At 49.8% G+C, this 25,804-nt stretch overlaps 1 protein-coding gene and 1 pseudogene across 5 annotated transcripts in view; both read left to right on the top strand.

Annotated features, from left to right (window-relative positions):
* Positions 1–25,804, top strand: part of RAP1GAP2 (RAP1 GTPase activating protein 2) — a 192,707-nt gene that overhangs the window by 43,280 nt on the left and 123,623 nt on the right. For 3 of the 5 annotated variants that reach the window (XR_007146870.1, XM_047832815.1, XM_047832812.1), the window contains exon 1: positions 8,000–8,178. The exons of the other annotated variants lie outside the window; for them this stretch is intronic. Coding sequence is in view for 2 of the 3 variants with exons in the window: in XM_047832815.1 (XP_047688771.1) it covers positions 8,072–8,178 (107 nt within the window). In the remaining variant the exon portion in view is untranslated. Of the gene's footprint in view, positions 1–7,999; positions 8,179–25,804 lie in introns of those variants that run through there. 5 annotated transcript variants of the gene reach the window in all.
* On the top strand, positions 11,870–11,965 carry LOC125152314 (uncharacterized; annotated as a pseudogene).

Raw genomic sequence — 25,804 nt, 5'->3', positions numbered from 1 at the left:
AGCGTCAGACTTTCGGTTTTGGCTCAGGTCATGATCCCAGAGGTGTGGGATTGAGCCCCATGTCGGGCTCGGTACTGAGCATGGAACCTGCTTAAGATTGATTCTCCCTTTCTCTCTGTCTCTGTCTCTCTCTCCCCTGCCTCTCTCCCCCACTTACAAGCTCTCTTTCTCTCTTGAAAATAAAATAAAAAATTGGGGCACCTAGGTGGCCCTGTTGGTTAAGCATCTGACTTGAGCTCAGGTCATGATCTCACGGTTTGTGAGTTCAAGCCCCACATGTGGCTGTCTGTTGTCAGCACCAAGCCAGCTTTGGATCCTCTGTCCCACTCTCTCTCTGCCCTTCCCACACTCACATGTACTCTCTCTCTCAAAAAAAGAAAAAATAAAAAAATAAAATTAATGTGTAGTCCTTATAAATTTGTAAATAGAAAAATACAAAGACAATAATAAAAACCATCATACTGGGGCGCTTGAGTGGCTCAGTTGGTTAAGTGTCCGACTCTTGATTTTGGCTCAGGTCATGACCTCATGGTTCATGAGATTGAACTCTGCCTCAGGCTCTGTGCTAGTGATGTGGAGCCTGCTTGAGATTCTCTCTCTCCCTCCCTCTCCTGCCCCCCCTGCACTCAATAAATAAACATTAAAAAAACCCCATCATACTCCCAGAGAAAATCAATTAATCTTTATTTCCCGCCCACTATGAACATTTTCTTTTACTGTTTTGTTACGGACAATGTCAAGCCACATACAAAGTAAATAGAATAGTACCCCCAGCAGTTATCAACATTTTGCCCTCTTCTTGGTCATTGAGACCTCTCTATATTTTTGCTGTTCTCTCTGTATTTTACCACTCTATTATTATTGCTGTTACTATTTTTTTTTAATATTTATTTTTGAGAGAGAGTGAGAGCATGTGCGTGCTCGTGGACACAGGGGGAAAAGCAAAGACAGAGGGAGACAGAGAATCCCAAGCAGACTCCATCCATGCTGCCAGCGCAGAGCCCAACACGGGGCTCAAGCCCCCAAACCATGAGATCATGACCTGAGCTGAAATGGAGTCAGACCCTTAACTGACTGAGCCACCCAGGCGCCCCTATTGCTGTTACTATTAATTTCAGGTTTTTGGGGGGTAAAATTTACACATGTTGAAATGCACAAATTTCAATTATACATTTTGGACAAATGGATTCCACCACCCTATCCTGATATAGAACATTTCTGTCTCCAGAAAATCTCTTACCCCCAGAGGCAACTACTGTCCTAAATTTGGCACCTTAGATTGTTTTAGAGCTTCATATAAATGGAATCATACATTTTTTTTGGTATCTAGCTTTTTAAACTCAGCATAATGTTTTAGAAATTCATCCATGTTGTTGTATGTATTGGTATTCTGTTCCTTTTTATTACTAAGTGGTATTCCATGGTGTGAATATTTCAGTTTGTAGATGGACTGTCCGTTTTGAAGTTTATGTCTTTATCTTTAAAAAAAAAAACTTTTAATGCTTTTTTTAAAAATTTATTTTTTGAAGGAGAGAGAGAGACAGAGCATGAGCGGGGGAGGTGCAGAGAGAGAGGGAGACACAGAATTTGAAGCAGGCTCCAGGCTCAATGCTGTCAGCACAGAGCCTGACACGGGGCTCGGACCCACGGACCGTGAGATCATGACCTGAGCCGAAGTCAGACGCTCAACCGACTGAGCCACCCAGGTGCCCCTAAAAACAACTTTTAAAAGTTTATTCATTTATTTTGAGAGAGACAGAGACAACACAAGTTGGGGAGGGGCAGCGAGAGAGGGAGAGAGAGAGAATCCCAAGCAGGCTCTGTGCTGCCAGCACAGAGCCGAACTCGGGACTCAGACTCACGAAACCGTGAGATCATGACCTGAGCTGAAACCAAGAGTCGGACGCTTAACTGACTGAGCCACCCAGGCACACCAGTGTTTATTTATTTTTGAGAGAGAGAGAGAGAGAGAGACAGAGAGAGAGAGAGAGAAAGGGAGGGAGGCAGGTAGAGAGAGAGGGAGACAGAGAATCTGAAGCAGGCTCTGTGCCGCCAGCCTGATATGGGGCTGGAACCCACGAACTGTGAGATCATGACCTGAGTGGAAGTCAGATGCTCAACCGATTGAGTCACCCAGGCACCCTGAAGTTTATGTATTTACTTCTAAGTAATCTCTACACCCAAGGTAGGGCTCGAACTCACAACCCAGAGATCAAGAGTCGCATGCTCTTCAGATTGAGCCAGCCAGGCACCCCGGACTGTCCATTTTGTTTTTGTTTTTTGTTTTTAAAAAAAATTTTTTTTTCAACGTTTATTTATTTTTGAGACAGAGAGAAACAGAGCATGAACGGGGGAGGGGCAGAGAGAGAGGGAGACACAGAATCCGAAGCAGGCTCCAGGCTCTGAGCCATCAGCCCAGAGCCCGACGCGGGGCTCGAACTCACGGACCGCGAGATCGTGACCTGAGCTGAAGTCGGCCGCCTAACCGACTGAGCCACCCAGGCGCCCCCGGACTGTCCATTTTGAATAAAGCTACTATGAACATTTTCATACAGGTCTTTGTGTGAACTATGTATGCTCTTTAATTCTTGCAGGAACCCTAAGAGGGTGGCACTGTTGTTATTCCCATTTTACAGATGACAGAACTGAGGCTCAGGTTAAATTTCTGGCCCACGGCCACACAGATAATAAAAGGTGTAGATTTTTCTGACTACGAGGACTTTGAGTTTTTATTCCTGCACTGTGGTATCTTTGTGCCACAGCTGTTTGGGGTCATTAATTATAGGGACAGATGAGCCCTCACCTTAGTGGGCTGTTCAAAACTGGGTTTTAGCACAATACAGTGGTTACTATTGATAATAATGGCTCTGAGTCACCAAGAAAAGGTTATATTAAACCTGTTTTTAAAAAGGACAAAAGTCTTAAGACTTTTAGAGAAATTTCCGGTCAAGGTTATTACAATAAAAGCAAACCAGCAAACAACAAGTTTTGCTACTCAAAGCTATAGTTGTCTGGAAGTCTCAGTTAGGTGTAATACGTCATTTCCCAAGGAAGCCAGAGACAGAAGGCGTGACTGGGTATATAAAATAGTATATAAATAATACATGTATAAGAAACCACTCTGTTCTTTGTGGATTCAAACAGAATAGGTTTTTGGAGCGTCTGCCGGTTCTTGCTTGGAAAGATGTTGCTAAGCAGTGTTGCTAATATTATGGAAGGACAGCTTTCCTCCTTCTTTTCCACTCAGCCCCAGAAAACCCTAGAGCGGAAGTGGCTTCAGTGGTGGCCACAGCTGGGGAGGCTTGGTAATCGGTGAGGTGGGGACCAGGGGACCCCGGGTGTGAGGGGAGTGTGCCGCAGGCTACCCACTCCTCGGCCTCGTCCGCTCCTGATTCTCTGGAGTGACCCTTGGGCAGCCTCCATGAAAAATTTGCTTCTTCATGTTCATCAGAAGTATCACACACAGAAGAATCCTTTGAATGTTTCTACTGTGGGAAAAATTACCGTCATGCCACTTCGGTTCATGGGTTCAAATTCCATAAATGAACCCAAAAGAAGTACTTTAAATACCGTCGGTAACCCAAAGAACAAAGAACTTTCCCCATCCTTCTACCTGCCTTTTACCCCCCTTTCTGTAACCCCTGAACAAAAAAATCAGCAAAGGTCTGATTGACATCACGCGTGGCAGGCTCTAGGTACCAAATGATGTGCAGCCTGAGGGCTGGATCCCCGCCACTGAGTGGGATCTGTGGGTTTCCTCAGGCATGGTTTCCTTTCCCCGAAGCTCGGAAATGCCACACAAGTCACCAAGATCCGTTTCCAAAATCTGAGCCAGTTTCTAGGCAGATCCTCTGTTTTGTATGAAACGTGTGGCTCCAGGAAAGTGTGGCTGCGCCAGGGCCTCCAAGGCTGGTCTTTGAGGCCTCCCAGCCTGGCCAGAGGATTACCTGTTGCTGTCACTGAAGGACCCTGTAGGGGTGACATGGGCCCTTTTAAGGGGCTGCTAGTGGGCTCTGAGAAGGGATGTTAGTAGTTGGGAGGAGAGTGTGTGTTAGGTGTTGGCCAAGACCCCTATTGCATCTCTTTTCCAAGTAGAAATGGCTTCCACACCTCAAATGACCTTCCCAGTCTTTCCCTCCTCCCCTTCCTCTCTCTTTCCCTCTGTCGCTTTCCCTCTTGCCCCGCCCCCCAAATCCCCTTTCCTCTTCTGTTTTTGTCCTGTGGTGGTATCCCAGAGACGCAACTGTAACAAGGCCCAGCAGGGGGCGCTGGTGTACCTGCTAAGGATGAATGGCATCCCTTTGCCTAAAGAGCACAGGTGTGAGTGCTCTCTCTGCAGAAGTGAGACTTGAGAGGGGCTTCGGAGCGATGTCTCCAAGCTGCTGTATATATGGGTGCGCCCCAAAGGCATAAGAGAGTGGGGGTGCTGGCCTGTGCTGAGGAGGTCTAAGGTTGTGTGATCCGTAGGGAGGAGGGGGACGCTGTCCCCTGCAGAAGGGGAGGGGCAAGTCATCTGAAACAAGTCTGGTTTTCATGAAAGGCCTCACCCTGCTGGCTCCAAAGCCGCCTATCTGCTCCCGGTTCTAGCCAAGAAAGGTTGCAGTCATTTTGCAGAGCCCTGGAGGCACCAGAGCCGGAGGTGGAGTGTGGCACTGGCTGATCAGTGGGGCTGATTCCCAGGTTCACACGGATGTGTCTCCTGGAGCGGGTTCCCAGGCACAGAAGGCCCTTTTCTTCAGGACCAAGCATGCGTGTCTGTCTGTCTCACCCCACTGGCCCCTTAGGAACGGGCTGTGCAGCTGTCTGCCCTCTGTTCATGATTAACTTCTCTGTCGTGTCCTCCCCCTACTCCCACCCAGGCCTCCTCAGCCTTTGGGTTTCCCCAGATTGGGGCAGAGACCCAGGTTGGCAGCTGCCTGGCACTTTGTTCCCAGGGGCTGCAGGCTTGGGGGTGAGGTGGGGGTGGGCTGGAACAGACCTTTGAGGTCCTGTGAGCTGGGACACTGCTGGGAATAAACTGCTGAGTGGTGGAGACTGGGGAGGCTCCTTCTCTGCCCTGACTTCCAGTGCTGCGATCTGGGTGTCCATCCTCCTCTGCTCACCCCAGAGTGCCCCAAGGATGTGGCCTTAGAAGACCTCTGAGTCACTAATGTGAAGATTGTTTCCTTTCGATTCTCTTTGAAACTTTGTGATTTCTTTAAGGACCACATCTTTGTTCGGAGCAAGCATGTGGCCAACACGTGACACTTGCCTACTTTTCTCTTTTAACGAAGGTGCTTCAAGCTCAGAGCCTTTGTCAGGCAATGGTATTGAGCTAGAATTTAATAAGTTTGTATTTATTTTCATGGCATGAATGACAAGTGATAATAGATTTTCATTTAGGGTGGTAATGTTTTCTTTTAAAATTGATCAGGTAAAAAAGCGAGTTGATCTAATTAAAGCAAAATAATAACTAAATAGCAGGGTATATGTATGATATTGAGTCAAAAAAATTGTGAAGGTGGTATGTGAATGGCCTAATCTGTGGTTTCATGTGTGTTAGCCCTGTTTGTTTTGGGCAAGGATGGTCTTCTATTTCTCACTTACCCCAGTCTCTCTGCACAAAGTATTTAATGAATGTTGGTGGAATGGGGAAGTCTAGCATAAATGGCCACTGCATTGTCTGCCATGGATGGGTTTCCTTATGCTTTGCTGTTTTGGTGTGGGGTATGGGCCGAAGGAAGGGCTCCCTCACCCTCGGGGAACTTCTGCCTCTAGGGCCTCAGAAATCAGATCAAGGTTTGGTCTTTTAGGGACAACCTTGCGTTTTCAGCCACATCGGGGCTGGAAACATTGTGGTTGCAGAGGACCTGAGAATGCCTGGAACCCTAGAACAAGAGGGACAACTTGGTGCAAAGATTTTTTGCCTTCATCGCATCCCAGTGGCCCTGTTGCCCACTGATGCACTTGACCTGAAATAGCTCCCAGGCAGTGGCGGATGGGCCGGAGCCACCCATACTCACCTGCCTGGGAAGGGGTCAGGCCTTGCACTGAGATGCAGCTTTCTTCTGTGTGTGGGTGGATAGAGCACACACCCTATGCTGGGCTGGACCTATGGCTGGTGCCCCCAGCGCCTGCAGTGCCCTCTAGCTGAAATAGTCCATCAGCTCACGTGTCAGCTTGGTGTTCTGCCAGAGCCGAAGCCCTGAGCTGCGTGTGCTTGTGCTCTGCCCTCTTCCCCACTGAGGACACTCATTCCCCCATTCTTCCAGACTGATTCTCAGGTCCCCACTGGTGTTCTCCTAGCAGCAGGCCTAGCTTCGGTCCCAGGGGTGGGGCCTGGGTCACTCACTCTCTGGCTATAAATAGATGTCCAGGGCTATCTCTGTGATGCCCCACCAGCCAGGCAGGCCCAGGAGGGCCGAGGCCATCGCTAATGGATGCTTCATAAATAAAACAGGCACATTTTGGCACCACCCTGGTGCTTCTTCCTGTCCACTCCAACTCCAATGCCAGCAAGATACTGTGCCCACTGGAGAGGCAGGGTTGAGGCCTCAGGCCCAGGAATTCATTTGTAGCCCTGTCTCTCTCCAGCCAAGTCCCCTTCCCTGCCTGATTCTCTGTGCTTGCGTGAACACCAGACTATATTAAAAATAAAAACAAAACAACAAAACCCTCAACAAGGCAACTTGCCTCAGGGACCTTTCTGGCCCCAACAGGGCTGTGTCCCAAGAAGGACTAATGGCTTATTTTAATTCCCTCCAGTCCTCTGCCCGAAGTGAGAAGGGGCTAGGCTTCCAGGCAGTGCTTGGAAGTGAGTGAGTGGGGCTTTGGAGCGGCTCCGGCCTGCCCATATAAGGGACTCGGCCACGGCCCCTTCCCTGCGGCTGGCCAGTGACCTTCTGTCTTTCGGTTGGGAAGCGAAGATGAAGCTTGCATGGGGTGTGCAGGAGACAGGGAAGAACTGTCGCGGGGTGTGCGGGGGGGGGGGGGGGGGCAGGTGCTGGTGGGGTGTGGGCGCCCCTGGCAACCTGGGACGCGAGGCAGAGTGTAGCGGCTTTGACATTGATCATTGACCCCGTTTTGTGTCAAACTTCCAGGGCCGGGGAAACAAAGGTTAACCGAGGGACAGACCCCAGCCCAGGTAGGCGCCGATGCTGGATAGCCCCCTCCAGCCTCCCGCGACAGTCCTTTCCCGGACTTGGGGAAAGGCAGGAGGTAGCATCCCGCTGGGTCAGACCGCCCGGGGGCCTCTCTCAGGCCGGGAGGGCGGGCACGGGGTGCGGGATGCCCTCTCTAACCGGTCCTGGGCCGGGGGAGGCCCGCGGCGGTCCCCGCGTACGGAGGCGGTTTCGATCGGACTGAGGACGCGCGTTTGGTCTCGGTGCATGTTTTTTCTCCCTGTGTTTTAAAGACAGTGACAGCATTGGAGAAGTATCCCGGCGGGCCGGGCTGGGAGAGCGCGTCAGCCGCCTTTGCCTGGGGAGGGAGCCCGGGGCCCCGCCAGCGGGGGCGGGGACGGGGGAGCGCAGAGGAGGGGACGGAGAGGGAGCGGCGAGAGAAGGGCGGGGGGCCCGGCTGCCCGCCCGGAGGGGAGGGGAGAGAGCCGGGGCGCGGAGCGGAGGGCGATCGCGGCGCCGAGCCCCCGGGGGCGCTGAGCGCGAGCGGGCCGCCTGAACCACCCGCAGCCCGGGCGCCCGGGCCGGGGCACCGGAGGCGGGACCGGGGCGGGGTCCCGGCGCGGGCGGCGCGTCGGAGCCGGAGCCGGAGCCGGAGCCGGAGCCGGAGCCCCGGAGCCGCCCGTCCGGGCCGCGCCCGGAGCGAGCCTTGGAAATGCCTGCGCTGGGGGAGCGGGTGCCGGCTGCCCGGCGGGCTCCGAGGAGACGCTGAAGGTCGCCGGGAAGTGAGCGCCCGGTCACCTGACCCCCGGGGCGCACCTAGGCGGGGCGGGGCCCATGAGAGGCGGGCGGCCGGGGGCCGGGGCGCGGGCGCAGGGGCTGGGAGCGGGCGGCGCGGAGCGCGCGGAGCCGGGCCGACGGGGGCGCGCGGCGGGCGGGCGAGGGCGCGGCCGGGCACCGCCGGCGGCCTCGCCATGTCCCAGCCTGCGGGGAGGATGCATTGCCGAAAGGCAGGGATCCGCGCCGCCGTGGTGCTCATCGGACTCCTGCACAAATCCAGAAAACAGAATAAAGAGAAAAGGTAAAGCCTGGCAGTGCCGCCTCCCCTTTCCTCCACTCTCATGCTAAATCCCCGTTTTCTTTGGGGTGGACTTTTACAAAAGGGCTTTTGGCCCTGAGTTGGTTGGGAAAGACCTCTGCTCCGTGCGCCGTCGGGGGAGCGACTCAGGAGCGTCGCCCTGGACACTGGCTGTTGGGGGAAAGCCCAAGCAGGACATTGGCTGGGTCGGAGGGCGTCTGGGAGGGCCCTTCGGGCTCCATCATCCACAGAGGGGCACCCAGTATTTCGTCCCCATTCCCGGCATTGGGCGCCCTTCCGGAAGCCTGCAGTGAGTAGCATTGATCCGACCCGGGCGACAGCCCCTGGCTGAGCCCAAGTATCTCACCGTGCCATTTGGTTCTCTTGCAACTTGGCTGAGCCCACGAGGTGCCCGCCAGGCCAGGATCTGCTTGCCTTTTGCGCACAGTGCCGGCAGGCCAGGAGCAAGTTTGGAGGTTGCTTGACAGCCTCCTCCCCCCTTCTTTGGATTTTTCTCTTTGACTCTTCACCTTTCTTGAGTTTACTAATTGTTTGCTCCTGGATGTTGAAAATAGTTCTCTCGAGCTATTTCAGAGATACTCTGGATGACCTATGGGTTAAGAGGTGGCGTTTGGGGCAAAGGAGCTTCTGGGGCAGCTTCCTGGGCTCCAGTCCCTTGCTGCAGGCTTGATGCCCGCAAGACCTCAGGGAAGTGCTTACACAGTCTGGCACAGACTCCCTCCACTGTCCAAAGCTTCCCAGCAACTGGGGGTCATCAGAACTGACTGTCCATAGAAGTGTTGTGAGAATTTGGGGTGGCTCCAGTGGCTCTGCTGGATCTGGATTTGCGGAGGAGTTTGGAGGGGTTAGTGCTGTGCTCTGCCGTTAGCCAAGGGGTGAGACAAGGGCAGTGGAGCCAGAGACACCTGGGTGGTGACAGGTGACCCTTGGGCTTGCCCAGAAGCCGGGTGTGCCTTGGGGTGGTGGTGGGGGGGGCAATGGATTGGAGCACTCCCAGGAGCTGGCATTGGTTGCCCCCGTGATGTGGTTGACTCCTGTCCCTCTTGCCCCCCTTCCTACGATTCAGTCTAATTGGATGTTTCCCACAGGATAAGGTAGCTCTCCAGTGAGATGACTATAGGTGGGCAGGCATGAGATAACATTGAGTCACCTAGTGAGAAGGATCTTCCCTTTTCAGTTCTCTACTAATCCGTGTGATTTCTTTAAGGGGAAACTTTCAGGTTGGTGCTAGTCTGGCTTTAACACCTTTTTAACACTTGCTAATCTCTGTTTCATAACAAAGGGAAAGCAGACCTCTGGCTCTGGGCCTCTAAGTGGGGAACAGTGCCTGCCTACAATTTAGGTTGTTTCTGTGCTATTTATTTTTAGGCTTCGCTCCCAGTTATGGTCAGTGGTACTGATTTTCTTCTTTGTGGTGGTGATACAAGGCATCACTTTAAATTAAATGTATTAAGTCATAAGAACGAGTCCGTTTAATAGAAACAGCTATAGTACAAAGGGTATAGAATGTGGCAGAAATCCTGCAGGCGATGTAGGGAATGGCTGGTGTCTGGGATAAACCTGTCTAGCAGAAAAAGCTACCAGTGGGACTCTGGAGCCCAGTGCTCTAGGTCTGGGCCCCATTTCCCCCTACTTTGGTTCTCTTCCATTCCCTGTCTTTCAGCATTTTATATGTAACGGGGGGATGAATAAGCCAGCCTTCTAAAGTCAGAGGGATGGCTGTTCTGAGACAGGGAGTCTGTTTGGAGGAATGAGAAGGATGATGTGCTTGATAGACAGGCAGCTGCATCAGACCATCAGGCCAGTTCCTATTTCTGAGTATAGAGCATGTGGTAGGGTGGAAAAGTGACTGCACGGTCCCCGCTTATCCACTGACTGTGACGTGATAGTATAGATGTAATCTCCCTGAGCCTGTTTCTGTGTCCATGCAAAAGGCTTAAGTGAGATAATGTGGGTGAAGGTGCATCTCAAAGGTATGAAGTGCTCCATGAGGATGAAGGGGTTTGAGCAGAACCGTTCCCATTCGCTTCTCTCTGGGCTTGTGCTCCTGGAAACCAAGGTAAGATGTCTGGTGGTGACAGCCCCACCAGTAGTCAAGGCCATCCATGCATGGGCCCGGGGGGGCGGGGGGCAGCCAGGTGCAGTGAGGCACAGGGAAGGACTGGCCAGGGGTGAGGATGCCTTAGGCTCATGGTATCTTGTCCTTCCTCTTGGATGCACTGTGCCCTTCCCTGCAATGCAGCAGACGTTGAGGCCCTCCCAGCCCTCGCCTTCGTCCTGTTCTGCTGTTGCTTCTGTCATCCTGATTGCTTTGGCCACAGACTTAACTTACCCAAGGAGAGAGAGGGATTGATTTCGTGTTGGTGCTAAATGACCTTTGTTCCCCTTGCTGTAATCTGGAGTTTCTTTGTCTTTAAGCATCTGAAATCAGTGCAGTGCTCGCTATTGAACCTTGCTCTGTGGGCACCAGCCATGGGGGTGGGGGTGGGGGTGGGGGTGGGGGTGGGGTGGACAGGGGGTGCGCTGGAACAGGCTGCAGCTGCCAACCTCTTATGTGCTCCCCAGACTCCAGGCTGGGTGTTTAATTGCTGAGTCCCTGATTCCTCTCTGCTCTCATCTAAGACCCCTTCTTCATCCTTCCCAGAAGGCTTGATCCATCCATCCATCGATCTTCCTAGCACCTTTAATTGACAGACTCATGCAGATAACACTCCTGGCTGTTGGCCTTAAGGGGTAGAGTGGTGCTGTGTGGCCTTGCAGTGATGGCCCCATCGTCTTTGTCATCTTCCTGCCCTCTGCAGGCTACCTGGAAATGTATTGCATATTGGGGGCAGCAGGTGCACCAGGGAAGAGGGTAATGACACAGGTATCCCAAATGGGCCCAGAACCAGGAGACTCCAGGTTACTCTTGGTAGGTCCCGAGAACTATGTTGAAAGCCCAGCCTCAGTTTGCCTCCTGGAGAAGTGGCTGTGGTGCTCATCAACCTTGACTTGACAACTCTCTGTGGGGGTTGTGGGATAACCTGGGGGTTCTGCCTTTCTGACCATCTTCCAGGGACTCCATCCCCTGGGATCCTGCAAAGGCAATGGTGTGTTTTCGAGGGGGACTGATTTGAGCATGGTTCCAACGAGGCGCCTGAATGAAGCCTTTCTTGCAGATGGCGTTTTTGGAGATCACTGTAGTGGAGAGCACCTTTGTGCTTTGATTTTCAGATCCTGCTTTCTTGTGGTTGTGGCAGATCAGGGTAAGGTCCAGAGCACTGCCTTGGTCATAGAAGTGGATGGGCGGGGGGAATGCTTTCCTCTGAGGGGGAAAACAGGTATCTCTGATGGGAAGGACTAAGGTAGAAAAATAGAATCAAAATATATATGTTCCAAATGGTATGGATAAAGTTGTGTGGACTTGGGAGTGATATTCTGAACTGGAGAGAGGTCAGTTAGCATAAATGAAAAGGCATCTACTTCTGATGGGGGGGTAGTTATTTTGAGACAACTCCCACCATGGGGTTTGTGAGGAGGAAAACAGGAATTCCCTCATTATTCAGCAGACCACTCATGGCAGGCTCTGGGAGGCATAACAGGGAACCTAATGAATTTGATCCCTCTGTTGTGGGGTGTAATGTCTAGTGGGTTATTCCTGCTTAGGTTATTAGAGAAAAAGTTCTTCCCGAGCTTGCTTTGGTACCACATGTACTAAAACTGGACCGATACAGAGAAGATTAGCATGGCCTCCGCACAAGAAGTTCATCCCTAGCTTTTTTTTTTTTTTTAACTTTTTATTGTGGGAATTTTCATGCATGCACAAAAGTAGAGAGAAAAGTAATACGACACCCATTTTGAGCCATCATGAACTCATGGCCAATCTTGTTTCGTTTATGTGTCCCCCCCCAACCCCGCACAAGATTATTTTGAAATAAATCCCGTCATGGTATCATTTCATTCTTAATTATTTCAGTATACATCTTAAAGATAAGAATTCTTGTAAGGAAATAGGGGTGCCTGGGTGGCTCAGTCGGTTGAGCGTCTGACTTTGGCTCAGGTCATGATCTCGTGGTCTGTGAGTTCGAGCCCCGTGTTGGTCTCTGTGCTGACAGCTAGGAGCCTGGAGCCTGCTTCAGATTCTTTGTCTCTCTCTCTCTCTCTCTGCCTCTCCCCTGCTCATGCTCTCTCTCTCAAAAAATAAATAAACATTAAAAAAATTAAAAATTCTCGCAAGAAAACAAACACTACTATTATTGTATTCCCTAAGTTAACAGTAATTTCTTTAAAATTTTTTTTAATGTTTATTTTTGAGAAAGAGAGGGCGTGCATGCAAGTGGGGAGGGGCAGAGAGAGAGGGAGACACAGAATCCGAAGCAGGCTCCAGGCTCTGAGCTGTCAGCATGGAGCCCTACGTGGGGCTTGAACCCATACACTGGCCAGATCATGACCTGAGCTGAAGTCAGATGCTTAACCAACTGAGCCACCCAGATGCCCCATCCAACAGTGATTCCTTAGTATCATATTGAATTAGTGCTCAGATTCCCCTATTTGTCTCATAAAAGTTTTTCAAAAATTTTTTGAGTCAGGATTGAAAAAATCCAGTGTAATTGGTGATATATCACTTTATAAGTTTTCTCTTCCAACTTTCTTTTCTTTATAATTTCTTTTTTTGGGGGGTTTAAAAAATATATTTATTTTTATTTTTGAGAGAGAGAGAGAAAGAAACCAGAGAGAGAGAGAGAGACAGAGGATCCGAAGTGGGCTCCAAGTGGTCAGTGCAGAGCCTGATGCGGGGCTCTAACTCTTGAACCGTGAGATCATGACCTGAGCTGAAATTGGACCCTTAACCAACTGAGCCACCCAGGCACCACATCTTTATAATTTCTTTATTGGAGAAACTTAATTATTTTGGGGAGTCAGGATTTCGTGGACGGTATCTCCTGGTGTCATTTAACATGTTCTGCTGTTCCCTATGATACCGTAAGTCGATATTGAGTTTTAGAGGTTCTATCACATTTGTTTGTTTGTTTGTTTTTTGGGCAAGACCGCACTTTGGAGTTTGTCTAATTGTCTGTTTTAGTGACGTTGGCAGCTGTTAATTGATTTTGTCCTTGGAGTTTGAAGGCTGGTGTGGAGGATACTGTGTCTGCCATGGGAGAGCATGTGACAGACCCACGAGCTGGCTGGATTTGGGGTCTGAGCCTGTGGAGTGTGCAGGAGTCCTGGCCTTGGAGTCCCAAAGTCCCAGGGCTGGAAGGGGCACAGGCGGGAGCCGATCTGCTCCCTGGCCCCAGAACAGATGGCTGCTTGTTCTCTTCTCAGGAGGTGGCTGGGTTCTGCCCTTTGTGGAAGGGCCTGTTACTTGCCCTCTCTTGTCTGATGTTTGAATGCCACTTGGTTGGCTGTTATTGCTTTAAAGAACAAACATCTCCCTTTACCAGCTTCCCATTTTAAGACTCACTGAGTGTGTGAGAAGTTAGACTCGTAGAGTTAAGGGAGAGAATTTGAGGCAGAAATGAGGTGTTTTTTTTTAATGTTTAATTTTGAGAGAGAGAGCAAGCATGGGAGGGGCAGAGAGAGGGAGACAGAGAATCTGAAACAGGCTGTCAGTGCAAAGCCCAACATGGGGCTCAAACTCAGGAACGGTGAGATCATGACCTGAGTCGAATTTGGATGCTCAACTGTTTGAGCCATCCAGACGTCCCAAGGTTTTTAATTCCTTTGGAGCCACTGTTTTGATCTCCCATTTGGTGTCCCTGCTTCTTGTCCTCCTTATCCATTCTTATGGTGGCCAGAGTGGAGTTTTAAAACTTCAAGTAAAATCAAGTCTCTCCAAAGTAGAAATCTCTTCATAGGCTTCTGATTATAATTTAAATGAAGTCCAAACTCTGAAGCTGGGCCTGCATCCCCTGCCTGGTTCTCTGATCTCACTGCCAGTTTCCCTCTCACTCACGGCGGTCACTGTATTTCTGCTGCAAAGGCCTTTCTGTTTCTGGAACATGCCATGCTTGTTCCTACCCCAGGCCCTTTACACATGCTGTTTATGGTGACTTAATTGAGTGGTGCTTCCTCATTGTTGGGTGTCAGCTCAAATGTCATCTCTCTTTTTTAATATTTATTTTTGGGAGAGCACAAGTGGGGGAGGGGCAGAAAGAGGGGGACAGAGGATCCAAAGTGGGCTCTGTGCTGTCAGCAGCGAGCCCAATGTGGGGCTTGAACTCACGAACCGTGAGATCATGATCTGAGCCAAAGTTGGATGCTCAACTGACTGAGCCACCCAGGTGCCCCAAATGTCATCTCTTCTAAAAGGACTCCCCTGACCTTCCAATCTAAGCAGCTTACTCCAGCCATTATTGCTTTACTCTGATTTATTTCCTCCATGGCACTTATCATTAACTGACATTATGTAATAAACAATTTATTGACTATTCCCACTCCTAGAATATGAGCTCTCTAACAGCAGGGACTTTGCCTTTTTCACCCCGGGGCCCCCATTGCCCCAATCGGAGGTGCTTAGTAAGTATTTGCTGTATGAATGAATGGGTTCTTACGAGACTCACTGACTCCCCAGAAGAAATATGCCCATTGCCTATTCCCCGGGGTCCTCGTAGGACTGCAGTGTGCCCTCTGACACAGATTTCAAGATGCCTTCTCTTGGCTGAGATTGGGGAATGTCCTCTTCCCTCTCCTTCATTTCCCTTGGGAAGAGCGTTTGAACATAAAGGTAACAGATTATGTGCACAGGAGGAGTGTTGTTATTACTCTTCTCTTTTCCTGCCCCTGCGTGGTTTGGGGACCCACAGATGCGAGGGTCCAGGCTCAGTCCTGAAGCTGGGGCCGGGCCCCGGGCCTGTCCTGACACTGAGTTCCTAGATCTCGGGTGCTGGAGCTGCTGTGTGGTAGGCAGAGGAGGGCTCCCTTCATTCATGCCAGAGAGGGGCCAGTGGGTGTCTGAATTAGTGAACACCCGCCATTAGTGAATATATATTTTTTCTAAATGCAGCTTTATCTCTTTGGAGCCCGTGTGGTACACAGATGGCTGGTTACCAGGATGTTGCCAAATACAGGGCCTGCCAAGCCCGTTTGGTTACACCAACGAAAATCACTTCTGTGCAGACGGGGGCTGCTGAAGGGCTCAGGAAATGTCTCAGTCGTTTTAAGCAGATGAGGCCCTCTTGCCCTCCCTACCCCACGTCCGCCCCACAAACTGAGTTTCCTTCCCTCTTGAGTCCATAAAAAGTAAATGAGGTAAGCAAGATGATCTCAGGTGGACAAATGCTTTTTATTTTAATTGCTATTTTTTAAAAAAGTGAGTTCTGGCAAGTGATACTGGTTTTCCATGTATGATGGTTACATAACATTTTTAAAAAGTAAATTTGTTTAAGTAAAAAATTGCGATCAATTTGAAGAAAAGTGTTAAGAAAAGTAACAGTCAGGTGGTACATGGATCTGGGAGAAAATTGAGAAGATGCTGTGGAAATGCCTGCCGTTTAGGGAGCGCTGTTGGAAGGAAGTGGGCACATTTCTCAAATGTTCAAGTGGGCCCAAAACACCAGGGTCCTGGGGTGGTTGAAGGTTGAATGGTTGTAGCAAGCCAACATCTTTTGAGGCTTACTGTAGGCTAGGCTTACCTACCTGTCTTAATTCTACGAGTTATTCTCTTTATTTTCCGGTAGAGGGACAGAGGCTCAGAGTTTGAGGAGCATGCTGGGGCCAGAATCAGAGGTGGAGGAACAGGGATTTTAACCCTGGTCTGTTGAGGTCCAGAGGCGGTGGTCTTCACTGCTGTGTTATTTGGAACCCGGGATGAGCAGTACCGCAGTGCCTGGCTTCGGAGAGGTGCCTAACACGCACTGCCACGGCTGTTACTGTGAATGCATGCAAGTGTAACATACACACAGTGAGTGTACAGATCTCAGGGCACGGCTCAGTTAATTTCCACATATGTATTCACCTGTAGAGATACCACCCACGTGAGGTCGCCGAACTTTCCTGCACCCCAGCAGGCTCCTTCTTGCGTCCCCACAGTCCGCTTATAATTAATGTGGAGTCAGGTCCATTGCCTTGTATGTGGGGTACCTGGGTAGCCTGGACACCCAGAATAAAGGGAAGAGCATATTTAGGATTTCCTGAGTTGGGATTTCTAAGTGGGGCGTCCTAGTTCAGCCCCGAAGAAGAAGGTGTCAGAGAATCCACTCTGATTTCTAGGGATGAGTAAGCTTGGTTTCACCTTCTCCTCCCCTTCTAGACACACTCAGTGGGAACCTGGAGCCGATGCTGTGTTTATTCACTGCCCTTGGAGCAAGGGTGGGTTGAAAAATTGTCACTTGCTTTTAAGCTTATCAGTTATGAACACACTCTTTCATGAAGGCTGGAACTCTAGCCAAGTCCTTCCCGGAGCCCTCCGGTGGGGGGGTGGGGGCGGTGCTGACCCTGCCAGGCCTCAGGGTCAGTCCACTTCTCCAAAGGCAGAAGGGAGCCCCTCTGTTGATTAGAGCCCCCCTCCCCTGCTTTTCTCTTTCTTTACTGTGAGGATCTTGACCAGCCACACTGAATGAGTGTGGTGGAGTCGGGGGGCTGGCTGTTGTCATAAGTGTTTACTCTCAGGGTATGACGACTTGAAACGGCCCCCACACAAGGTACGACTCTCACCTGGTTTACAGGACAGATCCCTCCGAGGGGTGGAGTCAGGACCTCCCTTCATTTCTCACCGTCACGTGCTCTAAAACCACACTGTCTTGTCTACAGATAGCGGGACTCCACCCTGACGCCTGGAAGCTTGCCAGGTGCCTGAGGTAGAGGTTGGAAATGGCCCCTGCAGATTCCTTGAATCCTCTTGAAGCCTCTACTGTGTGCCAGACACTGTTCTCGATGCTGGGGATACAGCAGGGCACAGCGCGGGTGCAAAGCCCCGCCCATTCTCCAGGGGCTCTGTTAGGCCCACATGTGTTTTTCCCTTTGAAGCTGATATTTTAAAATTGGAAGGTTCCATGTTGCACATTTTTTTTTTTTTTCAGTCTTCCCTGGAGAAATCAGAAGCTTTGGCAACATTGGTGGGCCTGCCTTCCTGCATCACAGCTAAACTGGCAGCAGCCTGCTCAGTATAGGGCTGGTCCCTTTCTGCTCACCTTTGTACCCATCCCTGGCCACACCTGTGCTACCTCCTCCACAGCTGAGGGATTGGATGTAGAGTGGGGGAGGCAGGAGGCTCAGGGGTGGGGGGCGGCTGGGGGCCACGTCCCAGCCCTGCATGCCCTTTGGGCTTCCTTTGGTTTTGGGCAGGTCCAGTGTGACTGGAAATGAGGGTCCCTGCAGGAGATGGGCTGCAGAAAGGCCACTGTTCATTGTCTTAAATGTTCCTCCCCACCTTTCCCTCCCTAATTACCCCCAAATAAAGTGACAGCAATTATGGGAGGCTATGTATTACAGTGTAAAAACTCAGGAATCCTAAGAGAAGGGACTGGGCCGGGAGCTCATGTTGCCTCTGCTCTGGGCATGGCACTAGGCTGGCACTGTGGGCCCACTTGTCGCATTTCATTCTCTGCAGCACCCTTACTATCATCATCTCCGTTTTTCATAGAGAAGAAAGCTGAGGTTCCAAAGGGGTGACATTTCCAGTGTCACTCAGCTTGTACAGCAGAGCTGGGATTCCAGTCCAGAACTGCCTGATGCCAAATTCTATGCCTCTTCTCCTGTCACCAGTTTCACGGTGACCGTGGCTGAGTTACTTGACCCCTCCGCCCTTGACTTTCGCGGTGTATGAAGTGGACGGTGATGCAGCTCAGGTACACGAAATGCATTCCAGGTGTATGAAAATGCTTCAAAACGTGAAGAACTGTAGCACCTTCACACATTCTCATTAGTTTTTAAGGAAGAGACTGGATTGGTCTCTTGGGCAGCTGGGCGCCTTTTGAATACTGGGCCTGAGCTGGGGCAAGGGAGGGGGCAGTGGAGCCTAGAAGGGGGGAACTGATTTACCAGGCTTCACATAAGCTGAAAGGGCTCCTGGCTGCTGTCCCCACTAATTAGAACAGAGATTTCTGCTTCTCTATGAGAACGGGAAGGTCTGGGCTGGAGCCCGGGTTACCTGTTCCATCTGTATTTTAATAGGACATTTATTTTAATAGGATTTAATCTTGAGATGCAAAGATGGAAACAGAAACAGCGTGTAAATCAAGAGGTAACCAAAACAGGCTGTCTGAAAACTAGATCTTCAAAGGTGCCAGGAAGAGCTTTTGAGTGTGACATCAACAAAGGCCAGTTACTGATAGCTGAGAAGGTCCCTCAAGGGCATGACCGTGGAGAGGCAGGACACAGCCCGTGGTGCAAGTGATGGGAGCAGGGACACCTGGCTTCCACATTGCAGTTCCTCTGACCTTCCTTCCCCTTTTCTGGAAAGTGCCCCCACCTCCCCCGCCTCTGCAGCATTCACCCTGTCTTTCTCCTCCATGAGTACACACACAGGCAGCAGTCCTGATTATAAATGGATTGTGTTCCAAGCATTCATTTGTGCTGTTTCAAGTCACTTCCATCAATGTTTGTGGAAGGCCAGGTGTGTGCCAGGCATGGGACAACAGGATCCTGGAGGAGAATAAGATACTGTCCTTGCCTTAAGCTGCCTGTGCTCCAAGTAGAGACCAGACGTGTAGTGTGAACCCCATACAGAAGATGGTGGGTGCTGGAGGAGATGGTGGCCTCCATCCTGGAGGTCAAAAGAAGGAGGGACCACCCCAAGGAAGGCTTCATGGAGTTGGTGGCGTTTGAGGTGGGCCAGGGAGACTGGACACAATTTCTGAAGGGAGAGATGGAGTAGGGAAGTACATTCTAGTTAAATGGGACAGGGTACACAAAGGAATGGAGGTAAGGAGAGCGGCGGACACGTTCAGAACTCAGTTGGACTGTGGTGTGGATTTCACATTGGGCAGTAGTGGGAAATGAGGCTGTCAGGGTCACCTCAGGCCATTTTTGTTGGTGTTAAATGCCAAGGAGTGAAGGGCAGGTTAGGCTTCTCTGTTCCCTGCCTCCCCCAAACTCACATGGCAGTTTGGTGCCCTAGTTAGCTCAGAAACATAATTAGTAATACAGTTGAAATGGAGCTCTGTAACCTTTGTTTTATTGTAATGCTATTTATTGGGGTTTGGGGCTAGAGGGTCTTCATATTGAGGAGTGGTAGGTGGTACCTCCCAAATGACTCTTGATTGGCAGTTTAGCTAAGTGACTCAGGAATCTTTTGGTTGCAGGTGACAGACCCCAATTCTAATGAACTTAAAGGGAAAGAGAAATGTATTGGTTTAGGTAATTGGAAAATTCAGGGGGGACAGATTCAGGTATGGCCTGATCCAGGGCTAGAATAGTATTCTGGACACTGGTTCTCTCTCCCCGTGTCTAAGCTACGCTTTCTTTTGGGTTGGCTGCATCCTCAGGTTGTCCACAAAGAAAGATGATAGCTATTCCAGGCTTACATTCTGCCAGTGTAGCAATACCAACCAACAGGAAGAGCAAGTCTGTTTTCTGATAATTTTCGAGGGAGTCCCAGGGACCACTCATACTGGACACGGTGGGTCACGTGCCCACCTCTGAACTTTGGCCAGAGGGATGAGCTATGCTGATGATCCAAGTCTAGGTGCCCCCTCCTGGTTCTAGGGGTGGAGTCACCTGGACTGAGAAAATAGGAGGGTGGGTCACCTAAGGAAATTTGGTATGTTGCTGTCAGTAGACCAGGGAATGGAAGCTGGACAGGAGAAAACGGCAGCTGTCTGCTCTCCTGGCCCCGGTGGTTTAGTTGGTGTTGGTCTCTGTTCAGTCTTGTCTACTTTGCTGGTGGCTGCAGAGGCTGGTACTCTCCCACATGCAGGGATGCCCCCTTCTGCCTCTGCTGGGTGAGGTGTTCTCTCTTCTTCCCTGATGCAGCATATTGGACCCCCAGCCTTACTAAGCACGCTCCTTGGGCACCCCCTTCCCAGAGTCTATCCTGGACATTGGGACAGTCCAGTGCGTGACTGTGTCAGACCTTGCTTGGGGTCGGCCCTCAACTCTGGGGTTCAGTGATATTTCCCCATCCTCTTTTGCTGGTGCTCTGTGGGGCTTATTTGCCTCTCCACCCAGAAAGTCTGGATTCCTTTCGTTTAGATTGCTCCTTCCTCTGATCATCTAGCCATGGATGCTCTTGGTCACAAGGTCCTGTCTGAGAGTGGGGCAGGCTCTGTATGATCCATCCCCCTGTGGGAAGCTCAGGCCCAGCGGAGATCTCAGGGGTATGAGAGGTGGGGACCCCTAGACAGCAAGGAAGTAACTGTAGCAGGGCAGAGGGGCAGCCTGAAGCCCCACAGAAAAACCCAGGGAAAGTAGCACCATGTGTGATCCTGAATGTACATGGTGTTCAAACAGTGGCCCTCAGTTTCCCTATCTGTGAAATGGGACTAGTTCTAATGAATGACTGATTTTTACTTGTTCTGTAACTGGAATTATTTGTGTAAGCAAAGCTCTTATTCAGCAATTCCACTTCTAGGTACATATGCCCAAAAGAACTGAAAGCAGGGACTCAAACGGATATCTGCACACCCATGTTCATAGCAATATTATTCAGAACAGCCAAAAGTGGAAGCAACTCAGGTGTCCTTCAGCAGGTGACTAGATAAACAAAATGTGGTATATCCATACAAGATATTATTCAGTCATAAAATGGAATGGAATTCCGATACAACGTGGATGAACCTGAACACATTATGCTAAGTCACTAAGCCAGACACACAGAAGGACAGAAATTTGCTTGATCTCACTTATGTGAGGTACTGAGAATAGGTAAAAGCAGAGAGCCAGAAAGTAGAATAGAGTTAACAGGGTTTGGGGTGGTGGTGGGGAAGAGTTATTGTTCAGTGGATCAGAATTTCTGTTTGGGATGATGGAAAAGATTCTGGAAATGGACAGCTGTGATGCTTGCATAATACTGAAAGCCTCTGGATTGCACACTTGAAAATGGCTAGAGGGGTAAGAGAACAAACATCTTATTCAGACCCTCATATGTAAAAAAAAGATAAAAGAGAGTGTTTGTCTGGTTGAAGATGGGGTGACCAGGTTGGGGGAGCTCTAGTACTGTCTCCATGAGCACTGAAATACATTTGGGGCCAGAGTGCCTTGGGGAAGCCACAGCCCACCCTTCTCTACAGGTTCTGAAGTTGACGGTCCCCAAGGCCTCTCTCTTGTCCAAGCCCATCCCCCTCCTCCAATGGTCATGTGTTGATGGGAAGGTCAGCTCAGGGAGAAGGCTGTGGAGAGACTGGGCCACCTTGTGTGAGCTCTCTTTTTATCCCAGCATTTTCCTTTCCTGTAGCTGTGGACTCCTGGACAGGCATTTGTCAGTGTCTTGTGGGGTTCTCCTTGGAGGCCAAGGGGACTGGTAGTGGGTGGGTGGGGACTTCTGGGGGCTCAGCATGGATTCCGGTAGGAGTGTAGAGAGAAGAGTATTGACTCTGAGCTGACCTCTGGGCACAGATCAGAGCCTGTGGCCACACGACAGAAGGTTTGGTTTGGGCCCACAACATGGATGCCTTCGGTGACTGCCAGCCAGACGCGAGCTGGGCAGCAGCCATTCCAGGGGGTGCTGTCCATGGAGAGCAGGCTTCAGGGTGGACATCTCTGCTGTTCCTGACCACCACACAGGCTTAGAACCTTCTTCTGAGTGTTTTCTGGGCTGCTTCTTGCCAATCTGATTTTTTTAAAAGAAATGTTTATTATATTTTTAAAATCCATGTTCCTTGCAGAAAATTTGGAAAACACAGAAAAGTACAGACTAAAATAAAAATCATCTGCAATCCCAGATGGGGGATTGCAGAGATAACCACTATTAACATTTAATATATTTTTTTCTGGTCTTTTTTCCCTCTAAACACATACCCTCCCACACAGTGTATTTACATCTGCATCTACATCTGTTTCTATATATTATAACAAACTAGGGATTATACTTTAGATATACTGTATTAGGACTCTTGGGGGCAAATGTCAGAAGCCCAGGTTGAATTAAACAAAGTAGGGGGATGTATTGGCTGTCATAACCCATTTGTAGAAAGGGCTGGGCCTCAGGGACAGCTGGATCCAGGACCTTGAGCAATCTCTCTTCCTCTCTGTCTCTTGTGTCTGTGTCTCTTTTTTGTGTTGGCTTCATTCTCTTGGGCCATCTCTACCTCTGATGTTGAAACCATGGTTACAGACCACTGTGGGTTTAACATTTTAATGCTTTTTCCTCCAGAGAGGGGAAAAAAAATCTCCTTTCCACCAGCTCCATTTAGACAAACCCCAAGGAGTTCCAATTGGTTTGGATCACACGCCCATCTGTGCATTAATCTCTACATGGGGGTTGGGTGGGGATTTATGCTTGGCCCAGTCTGAGTCAGGGCTCATCCCTGTGGCTGGTGTGGGTATTGTGAGCATAAGAGTCCTTTCCATTGGGAGAAGAGCAGATCCCTAAAGTAAAGGTGGGGAGTTTCATTATCAGATGAAGGGGTAAAAGTGACTTGGGCCAGGCAGAAACCATAGACAAAAGTTGCTTTGGCATTGGTTCCAGCCCTGGGCCGGGAGCGGCGGGGGGGGGGGGGGGGGGGGGGGTAGCACAGTGTTTTGAGTGGGCACGTGGGCCCTCATTCACATACCCATTTAATGAAAGATCAATTGATAGCATCCCATGAGCAGTACAGTTTGGCCACACCCATCACCATTACGCATATGTATAGTCCCTTCGACCCAGGGGACCCCCTTTGAGAATTTATCCCGCATCTATATTTGCACATGCGTGGAATGATATAGTACAAGGTCATTCACTGCAATATTGTTTGAAACAGCAAAACGCTGGAAACAAGCAAATGCCTATCAGTAGAGAACTGGGCACCTGGATTCATGCCCTGGAATGCCATGTGACTTAAAAAGGAATAGGGAAGCTTTCTAGGGTCCAATGTAAAGTTCTCCCAAGATATTCTGAGTAAAGAAAAGCAAGGTGCAGGATGGAGTGTACAATATATGCTGTTTTTTTTTTTTTTTGTATAAAAAAGGGTGAAAATAGGACTCCATCTTTGTGTTGGCTTATGTTTGCATAAAGAAACTGCAGAAGGATATGTAGAAACCATTCCATGAGGTGGCTGGGGGGCTGCACGGGGACAAGGATAAGACAATGCCTTTCACCATATGTATATGTATATATATACGTGTGTGTATGTATATATATATATATGTATATATAAACATTTTAACTGTTTATTTATTTATTTATTTATTTATTTATTTATTTTTTTAATTTTTTTTTCAACGTTTTTATTTATTTTTAGGACAGAGAGAGACAGAGCATGAACGGGGGAGGGGCAGAGAGAGAGGGAGACACAGAATTGGAAACAGGCTCCAGGCTCCGAGCCATCAGCCCAGAGCCTGACGCGGGGCTCGAACCCACGGACCGCGAGATCGTGACCTGGCTGAAGTCGGACGCCCAACCGACTGCGCCACCCAGGCGCCCCAGCTGTTTATTTATTTTGAGAGAGAGAGATAGTGAGCAGGGGAGGGTCAGACACACACACACACACACACACACACACACACACACACAGAATCCCAAACAGGCTCCACACTGTCAGCGCAGAGCCTGATGGTGGGGCTTGAACTCACAAACTGTGAGATCATGGCCTGAGCTGAAATCAAGAATCTGATGCTTAACCAACCAAGCCACCCAGGCGCCCCTCACCGTATACCTTCTAATACATTTGGCTTTTGAACTACATTAATGTATTATTAAAAAATCAACAGATCATTTCCTTTTGGAGTGATCAACAAGTTTGGGAATCAGAAATCCTGTGTCAGTGTCTGTTGCACACAGTGCAAATGTACCTAAAGCTGCTGAATTGTAGTGTTTAAAAAAATTTTTTTTTTGGTGTTTATTTATTTCTTTGAGAGAGAGAGAGAGAGAGAGAGTCAGAGAGAGAGAGTGCAAGTGGGGGAGGGGAAGAGAGAGAGGGAGACACAGAATCCAAAACAAGCTCCAGGCTCTGAGCTATCACCACAGAACCTGATGTGGGGCTTGAACCCATGAACTGTGAGATCATGATCTGAGCCTAAGTCGGACGCTTAACCGACTGAGCTGCCCAGGCGCCCCTGAACTGTATTCTTTAAAATGGTCAAAATAGTAAATTTTGTGTATGTTTTACCACCATTTTAGGAGTGAAAAAAAGTCAGCAGACCGAAAAAAAAGTGGAAAAACCAGAAAAATAACCAACCAGAAAAACTCCATGGAATGTGAGCTCTGAAGTCAAGTGGCCTGGGTTCAAATCCTGCCTTTGCGATTTTGTAGCCCTGAGACTGTGCATAAATTGTTTAATTTCTCAGAGATTCAGGATAGTCATTTGTGAAGTGTGGATAATAAAAGAATCTGTATTCTGAGGGTGAATGAGAGGTTGGGATGAAGTGTGGTGCCCAGGAAACATGGGCCTCCCTGTGAGTTTAGCTCTGCAGGAAAGGAGGATGGCCACAGGAGCCTTACCACCTCCCCTCTCGCTAGGTGGGACCTTTGCATTTTAATGAAGACTCTTGAAGACTGAAAACATCCTAGACTCAAAGGGAGGAATGGTCGGAATTTCAGAAAAATTTATAGCTCCTTTCTGGGGACAATGAGTTCTTATCATTTTCCAGGGAGAGTTTAACTTTCACCTTGGCCTCCCCCTTTGGCCCCCAGGTGGTTGAGCTGGAAGCTGGAGAACAAATGACCTGCCCGTGGAAAGGGGGTGAGCCAGGAGAAGGGAGAAAGGACAGCCGAAGTTCAGACCTGAGATGGACGGAGCCTGAGCTAGCTGAGAGGTCCAAGCGGGAAGGTTTGAAGCTGGAGAAAATGAGGCAGTCATTGCAGACAAATGAGCCCCAACCTCCCTCAGCCCCTTATCTGCCTCTAGCTATTGCTCTCTCCGCTCTCCTTTACAGCAGAACTTCCAGAAGACCACCTCTGGCTTTGCTCCCCACGACGCCACATGGCTGCCTTTCTGCCCTCAGCTCAGAGTCATTTGACACAGCTCAGTGGTCCCTCCTTAGAATGCTTTCTCTGTTTTGCTGGTGAAAGCTCCCGCTCCCGCTCCCGCTTCCCCTCTGTCTCCCGGCAAGTTCACCGCCTCCTCCTTCCCTGACTTCCAATGCATTGTGGAATTCTCTGTCTCCCTCCTGGTGTTCACCTGGGTGTCTGAAAGTCATTCCAGATGTAGCAGGTCCACAGTGAAATTCCTGTGCTCTCTCTAGCCCCCTACTCATCCCTTAGGTAGCCTTCACCATCTCACTTGTTTAGCCCAAATTCTTGGACTCACCCTTGACTTCTCTGTATTCTTATTGCCCACATTCAATCTTGCCCTGGGTTACTGAGGTGACTTTGTATTTTTTGATTTGTATTTATTTATTTTTACAGTTTATTTACTTATTTTGCGAGAGAGAGAGAGAGAGAGAGAGAGAGCGAGAATGTAAGCAGGGGAGGGGGCAGAGAGAGAGAGAGAGAGAGAGAGAGAGAGAGAGAATCCCAGGCAGACTCCATGCTGCCAGCACAGAGCCCGATGTGGGGCCCAAACTCACGAACCGTGAGATCATGACCTGAGCCGAAATCAAGAGTCAGATG

This window comes from Prionailurus viverrinus, chromosome E1, assembly GCF_022837055.1.
Source record: "Prionailurus viverrinus isolate Anna chromosome E1, UM_Priviv_1.0, whole genome shotgun sequence".
NCBI classification, from domain to species: Eukaryota; Metazoa; Chordata; class Mammalia; order Carnivora; family Felidae; genus Prionailurus; species Prionailurus viverrinus.
Note: the sequence above shows the minus strand (reverse complement) of the source record. Positions and strands in the feature narration are given on the sequence as shown.